This window comes from Mchenga conophoros, linkage group LG16, assembly GCF_057382185.1.
Source record: "Mchenga conophoros isolate Kocher_MC1m ecotype Shallow Benthic linkage group LG16, M_conophoros_male_GT1.1, whole genome shotgun sequence".
NCBI lineage: Eukaryota > Metazoa > Chordata > Actinopteri > Cichliformes > Cichlidae > Mchenga > Mchenga conophoros.
Window position 1 is genome coordinate 33,044,617 of NC_140541.1, and position 8,066 is coordinate 33,052,682.

Here is an 8,066-nt window from a genome sequence, read left to right on the forward strand (position 1 = left end):
GAAAGGATTGTAAGACCAAATGTTTTTAAATCCATTGTAATACAGCGTGACAAATTATTCATAATTAGTAAACATTCAAGACTGCTGGTTCAGGCTGGCCCAAAAAAGATCTAACAAGCATGGATTATTTGGAAGAGCTGCCAGGAGCGTCGTCTCCCTAATGAGAACGTTGCAGCACAGCTTAGGTTCATAAAGCTGCATCTAAACAAACCAAAAGACTTCTGAAACCGAAGTGGAAATATTTTGTCGACCAAACAGCACGTCAGCACAGGCACCTCATTCCAACAGTCAACCATCAGTACTCCAGTTTTACTGCATTCTGACAGACACGCAAATGCATTTACGGCTCGTCTGCAGGTGTTTTTGTTCACATGGGTTTTAAGGTGCCTGGTTTACCTTTTAGAGAGACATTAGAGAGTTAATGCTTTTATTTTTTTAATTCGATTTGTTTTTCGAATGTCACGTGTGTGAGACTCTGTCTTTTGATTATTCTGAATATTCTGCCTTTACGTACTTGCACCTCAGTAGCCATCTTGGTTAATGGCCCCACTTTAAGTTAAGGTTGAAGCTTTGTTTGCTTTTGTAAACATAAGATAAAAACTTGTTCATCCAGGTGATTTAGTTTTACTTTAACTTGTGTTGTTTTGCACGAAAGAACAATTTTTTTGTGCAGAAATAACAAAAAACACCTCATGAGTCCTGTACTTGGGAAGCTTGTCTCCTCAAGCTTATCTTAGTTTGGTGACATGATCAGAAATTTGTAGCTATTTTAAATAGATTATACAAAAAAGACAAAAAGTTTTTTTTTTGTTATTTCCAAATATTTGTCAGGTTAGGGGTTTTAAGTATATAATTGTTTTATCAAATATAATAAATAAGTGAATAAATAAATGAGTGAAATAAGCTTTAGTTTCCTTTTTATAATCGTCACACACACCAGTCCAGTTTTTATGGTAAGCTAAGCTAAACTTGCGGGGCTCCGTACTAACTACAGCACACACAGTCACACCCATCGATTGATGTGGAAAGAAGTCACAGCCAGCAGCTCCTTCAGAGCACAGAGAAGCTAAACGCTGACCTTTGAGAAGATCGTCCATGTGAGTGCGCAGTGACGTGTCACATGACAGCAAGGAGAAAAATAGTTCTCAGGTGTTTTTGAAGGACCACCATTCCTCATTTTTGTCATGTCACACCACATAGGCGTGTGACTTTTGGCTCCCTGCCACCAGCAAAACAAACAGATCACAGAATGAGGCTATACTGTACCTTTGGAGAGGTGAATGTTTGGAGGATGTGTTGATGTTGAATTAAGCTTCCTGAAGGTGACAAGCAGCCATCTGTTACTGCATTCATCAGTACTCCAGTTTTGCTGCATTCTAACGTACAAGAAGACATGCAAATATATTTACGCCTCGTCGGCAGGTGTTTTTTGTGCACCTGGTCTGGGTTTTTAGGTGCCTCGTTTACCTTTTAGAGAGACATTAGAGAGTTAACGACTTTCGCACGTGGCTTTGATTTTTGATTAAAGGTCATGTATGTGAGACCCTGTCCCCTGATTATTCTCACCATCTCAAACACAGACTGTATACAAAAGATGGGCATCACCATCAGCTTAATCACTTTTTTAAACTAGGTGTCAGGAGTATAGGGTAAATCTTAAGCGCTCGTTTTGTGGCGACCTGTCAACCACGCAACCTGTCACGCATCACTTTGGTAACTTGCAGACTTCCAGGTTCTGGTTGCCTAAGTAACCGCCCCCTCCAACTTATTGGTATCTTTCCATCTCCTTCGATCACTGCGCCCCTTGCCAGCTCCTTTGCGCATGCCCTTTAAAGAATATTCTTCCTTTACATACTTGCACCTTAGTAGCCATCTTGGTTAATTGCCCCACTTTAAGTTAATGTTGAAGCTTTGTTTGCTTTTTTAAACATAAGATAAAAATGTGTTCATCCAGCTGATTTAGTTTTAATTTCATTTATGTTGTTTTGCACGAAAGAACTTTGGGTTAAAAAAAAATGGCCCAAGATAAAATAAAGAAGGATTATTATGGACTGTGAATCATACAAAGCTACTCTGAGAGGTAAATGCTCCTGTCACATTCCAAGCCTAATGTTAGTTAATATTACCTAATTCAATGATGTCGAGTTCAAAAGTACCAATAAAAATATTTACTCGTGCACATTTTTGCCACAAATCAGAAAACTGTATGTGCTCATGTTTATTTTAGCCTCTCTGATACAATTTGCATATTTTCATTGGACTACCAAACGAGGACGAGGTTAGGACAACAAAATCAGAAGATTTCACTCAAAGGCCAATTTGTACAAACCAAGGTTAATTTACTTAACTAAAACTAAAGAAATAAAACTAGATGTGAAACTAGTTTACCCTGTAGAGAAACATTATGACACTGGACAGTTACAGGCTTTGTGCGAGACTGATTATTTTTTGAATCTCAAACACAAATTGTATTGAAAAGATGGTTGTAACCATTAGCATAAACATTTTTTTAAACCAGTCCTCACAAGTGAATGAATGAGTGAAGCGCTGCCTGCAGTAAAACAGAAAAACACTAATTAAAAATAAGAAAATCCACTCTGGAATAAACTGAAGCTAAAGTGAAAGAAAGACTAAAAGTCTAAAAGAAAACTATGAACACTGCAACGACTCTGGTACAAATGAGTACATCTTAAAATAGAAGATTATCTGAAAACAAAACATGATACTGTGGAGCGAAAAGATCAGAATAACAAAATACAGAGATGGTCAAACTCTTAAAAATGTCCATTTTAGGCTGTTTTGATGAATATCTGCAGGTTTTCTGAGTCCCTGTCTCTTTTTTTCGATTGTGTAAATCTTTTATTTGGACCAAAACTTTACGTTTCTTCAGCTCTCTCCTCACATAAATAATCCTGTTCAGGAGAAACTCTCCCAGCAACCCTTCTGATAAAGGATTAACAACATTAATTCACAGACTGCAGCTCTGACAATGTGAAATACTAAAAACTGAATGTTAATGATTTGATTTGATTTTTTTCTGTAGAGCCCTCTCCATGTTTGTATTCTTATTTTCTTCACATGTTTTACTTTGAAGTTTTGCTCATAGGAAATGATTCATTCCTGTTTGGTGGTAAGTTATGACCAAACCGTGGATCTGTGATTGAAATAGTTAGTGCTGTTGAATTATAGCATTGTGGTGATTAAATGACTAATTTCTTCCAAAATAATCATAAAAAATAAATGTGTGATTGACTTCCTTTCAGTGCTGCTTGAGATGTGTGGCGTTAGATTAGATGTGTGTGGAGTAATTCCTTCGTGAGTCTTTCAGCTCTTATGCAGCTGCCTGTGTGTTTTGGTTTAATGGTGTGACCCTGAAAACGTCCCGTTTCCGTCCACAGGTCAAGTCTGTCATCAACCTGCTGTTTTCCGCCTACACTGGGGACGTATCAGCCCTGAGGAGGTGAGCAGCTCACACAGCTTTTAATAAGAGAGCAGTTCAGATTTAGTCACGTCTTGCCCCCCCAGTGGAGCTTTTTAATAACATCTACGTGAAAGAAAGACTCCTCTGGCTGCACGAGGAAGCACCTTGGTGACCTCAAGTGGCAGAAAAATGAACTTACAGGTGTCCCTGTGGAGTTTTTACATCTGACCTCATGAAAGTCTCATGAAACGTTTGCACTATTTTCAAAAATAGTTTAAAGTGTGGCTCTGCATCCATGTTTGCAGCCTTCTTCACCTGTTAACGATCAATTTTGAGTTAAGGACTTAAAATATTTTTCATCATTTTTTTAATCTACAAGAGTCTGCAAACAAACATGGATGTCATTTTATGGGCTCGGTCTGGTTGTTAGACTTTTGTTTGGAAAGTCGTGTTTTCAGGCTGTTACAAAGAAGTAAATTTAACCTGATTTCAACAATGAATTCACTTTTACCTGTTGAGTAATTTTATGCTGGTTAGAGGTGTGTAAATGGGGAAAGAAGCACTGTGAGGGCGACTAAGATTTCACCATGGAGATTAAGCCTCACTTATCATTTTAATGTAGCTGTAAAACCTTCTGTAAACCTCTGTGATGCTTCAGCGTTTGTTTGCTTTGAAAACTCAAAGGATCTAAAAATGATGAATGTCAGAGTGACCACGCCCCTCAATTTAACCCTTAAAAAATATTATAAGCTATTAAAATATTTCCCCTCCTGTAAACTTGATATGAAGGTGTTTTGTATCAGGCTGTAAACATGTTTATTTCTGCTGTGAAGTTGCACCTTTTAACATTGGAGTCTGTGGGGGCTGACTCAGTGCTGGAGCCTCTGGTGGCCACTAGAGGAACTGCGGTTTGTGGCTCTAGCCCTGCTTGGTTATTTGAAACTTCTGGAAGAAACAGAAAACAAAAAACTGCTCCAAAACTGGACAGGAAGTCATAAAACAGAAGGAAATCGTGTATCCTAGATCAGCTCTCCATATAAAATGTATTATTGCTGCTTTCTGAAGGTAATTTCCTAGGAAAAGATGTTTCAGGCTGTAACACCAGGATGTTCTTTAACCTCCAGCCTGAGACTGAACTGTGCAGCAGTTAGAGGGGCATACAGAGTTGTTTACTGGTCCTTTGTGTGTGCAGGTTCGCGCTGTCATCCATGGACATGGAGCAGAGGGACTATGACTCGAGGACGGCCCTGCACGTTGCAGCAGCTGAAGGTAACATTCAGCCTGAGGTCAGTCAGTAAGTAGACACAGCTCGCCCTCAAATACTCTTTAAAGTCTGATCCTGTGGTCTGGAGCTGTTTCCATGATGTATATAAATTACATATATGGAAACAGCAAAGTTTCAAGGTAAGAAGTAGACATAAGATACAGACGCTGCAGAAAAATACAGTCTTTAAGAGGAGTTATGCATCAGGAGAGCCAATTAAATTCAAGCATGCACCCTTTTCACAGTATAACAAGGTAAAAGTAATTTGTAACATCTGCCCTGCTTCCATTAGGACACATAGAGGTGGTTCGCTTTCTGCTGGAGGCTTGCAAGGTGAATCCAGTACCCAGAGACAGGTGAGTCTTTACTACCTGTATTTATACTGATTATAATAATGAGCTTTGAAGCAGAATTTCCAGCCTTTGAGAAAAGTCTCAGTGTGGTTAAAAAATAAATAAAATTCATCCTCCAAGCTCAGATTCTGATAGCTGTGGAGAACCAAACATGCCAAAATCATAAATAATATAAATAAATGAAACATTTTAAATAATAATAATCTATTTTTGTATGCTAAATTATTTATTCACCAGTTTACCATCAGTTTATGTGTATTTATTTGTGTAATAATTTCTCTCCTATTATGTAAATGAGGCAGTGTGCCACTGGGTTGGCCACAAAGAAATGTGTTGCTTCATTAAATAATAAATTGTAAATCTGAATCAGAAAGGTTTAAAATATAGAGGCTAGAATTCTATAAATAAATTATTAAATTGAAGCCAAATAGTATTTGTACATTTTTTTCCCCTATTTTGCAACATATTGTAGTTTTTTTTGTGTGCGTGTCTTTTTTGCTAGGCTAGGCAAACTCCTTCTCAAATAAATAAATTGAGAAATTGTTGTGAAGGTGAACTCATGCAATATCTAATAAATGCCTACACATATTTGTTATTTATTATTAATTTATCTACTATTAATTTTAGTCCTAATCTTTTGTCCTGTGACAGCTGGGAGAGGCTCCAGCCCCCCTGTGTCCCTGAAATGGATAAGCAGAAGAAAATGGATGGATGGATGAATATTAATCTTGGTTATTAATTTCCTTTAATAGTTTCTTTTAATTCTGGGTGTTTTCGGTCCTCCATACCCACCTGCAGGGTTACATCTCTCTTTTTTTATCAAACATAAAGTGTATTCTTTAACCTTTTAATTTGTTTTTGCACAGATGGGGGAACACGCCGATGGATGAGGCGGTGCATTTCGGCCACCACGACGTGGTCACCATGCTGCAGCAGTACCACGAGAAATACAGCCCGCCCTCCGATGACGAGCACAAGACTAGCCCTGAGAAGAGCCTGGACAGCCTTCTGTGAGACCTGCTGCAGGTTGCTACGGAGGACCGGAGGAGGAAAAGCTTTGTAGCCCAACGCTCAGGCTTCTGTTGAATTATTTAGCTGCTCTGCTGTGATTTGATTTTTGGCCGTAAATGGTTGCTTGTTCACGTCTATCGAAATGTGAGCGTGAGCGGCTTAAACTCATATCTAAAGTGTTTACGGTATTACTCCTGTAATCTCACAGTACTGTAAACCACATTTCTAGGATGTACCTTGTACTAGTTTAGTATTTTGTTCGTTTTACTCTCACTGTACATGTGTTGTAAACTGTGTGGAAATTATGGTGTAAATTATGCGATGTGTAGTTACGGGTGTGCTTGATTTACATTCCTGCCTCTGTGCTCATTTGCGAGGTCACCAGCAGGTTCTCAGAGATTGTACTCCAGAATGTATTTTTCAGTGGAAAAACTTGCAATAGAAACAGTTTGTATTTATTTCAGACTTTCTAAAGATGGAAATTCATTTCAGAGCGTGTGAGACGGACAGAAGATCGTGTGATTTGTTGCATTTTGTAGTTTATTTTGTCAGCATGGTTACATTTGCGTATTTAATTTGGGCGGACTATAATATCAATATAATGTTGATTGGCATACATTTTAGGGCAATGTTTACAGTGACAACCTGATCTGGTTTTGTGCGGTAATTCTCAGACATTATTTTCAGATGTTTTCTTTCCACATGTGGAATATAGTCATTGTTTTTAACCTGTGAAATTTAATTTGCAAATATATAAACATGAACAACACGTACGATAATTATAATCAAAACTACATACTTAAATTTAATGTCCATGTGAGTGTTTTCATGTTGTCAGTTGGAGTTCATGTATTTCATGGAAAAATGCCAAATAAAAAGCTGGAATAGAAACCTCTATATGATTGTGTTTCACACGGTGTGGTTTAGGACGTGGAGTGGGTTGTCGACTAATCTATAGGTTTGTAGTTTGATTCCTGGCTCCTCCAGTCTGAATCTGAAGTGTCTTTGAGTGAGATGCCAAATTCTGAATTTTCATTGATTCAGCTATCAAAGTGTTCGGACAGAGCAGTGATACCCGAACGTCCAGTTCCAAATTGTGCATGTATACTGGGAGTCTTCTTTACACAGAGGAGGTAGTGACAGAGTAACACAGGCTTCTGTACTGGGAACAATGCTTTTTACATGACACTGCATACGTTTTCGTTGCTATGCAGATGATACCTTTATCTATGACATTAGATAACACAAATTCAATAAACTAAAAACATTTTTTTAGATGACCTCTGAATCCTGAAACACTAAGATTACTGTACTCAACCCTAAAAAAAATTATCAGAAACAGGGTGTCTAACCACATATTTACACTGGATGTCATCACCTTAATCTCCAGCAAAACTGTGAGGAACCAGGATACATCCATCAACATAAACATTAACCAAATATTGGAGTGCTTTAAAATTACTTGAAATACACTGAGCATTAAGTATTTTCGAATAATTTTTGATATGATTTATTCATTTTTGTTGAATTTGATTCTTGACTTGTGACCTCTGTAAACAGGATTCTGGTGAGTTTATAATCTTAATCTGTAGTTTAGAAACTTAGTTAATAACTTAAAAGAGTGCGTATTATTTAATGACTTGTGACTGACAAGTTGTCAGTGTCTTCAGTTTGCCAGTCAGGACTAGACAAACATCTGATGCAAATTTTGTTTTCAAAACAAGACCAAGAGGCCATGCGGGTTTTCTCGGCCCTGGAATTCATCCACCCATCAGTTGACTTAACCACTTATTCAATTCAGTGTCAGAGGAGGACCGTGATCCCAGAGCAGCCACAGAGCAACAGTCGGGGTGCACAGTCATCCAGTCACTTATTTTATTAAAACTAAATATACCGGGGACCACTAGGGGGACGTAAGGAAGATGGCAGCATAAACCTGCAGCTCCCGGTCAAAACTCGAAAGAGAACCAGAATTCGAATATTTCCACCGCTAAACCGTGTAATAAATGCCATGGAA

At 38.1% G+C, this 8,066-nt stretch overlaps 1 protein-coding gene across 1 annotated transcript in view; it reads left to right on the forward strand.

The window, feature by feature from the left end:
* LOC146557161 (glutaminase kidney isoform, mitochondrial-like) overlaps positions 1-6,946 on the forward strand; it is a 39,724-nt gene extending 32,778 nt beyond the window's left edge. Inside the window, exons 15-18 of the mRNA XM_085250259.1 lie at positions 3,399-3,460; positions 4,614-4,690; positions 4,978-5,041; positions 5,905-6,946. Coding sequence (XP_085106385.1) covers positions 3,399-3,460; positions 4,614-4,690; positions 4,978-5,041; positions 5,905-6,052 — 351 coding nt within the window. The 3' untranslated portion in view covers positions 6,053-6,946. The remainder of the gene's footprint in view (positions 1-3,398; positions 3,461-4,613; positions 4,691-4,977; positions 5,042-5,904) is intronic.
* The last annotated feature ends 1,120 nt before the right edge of the window (positions 6,947-8,066 follow it).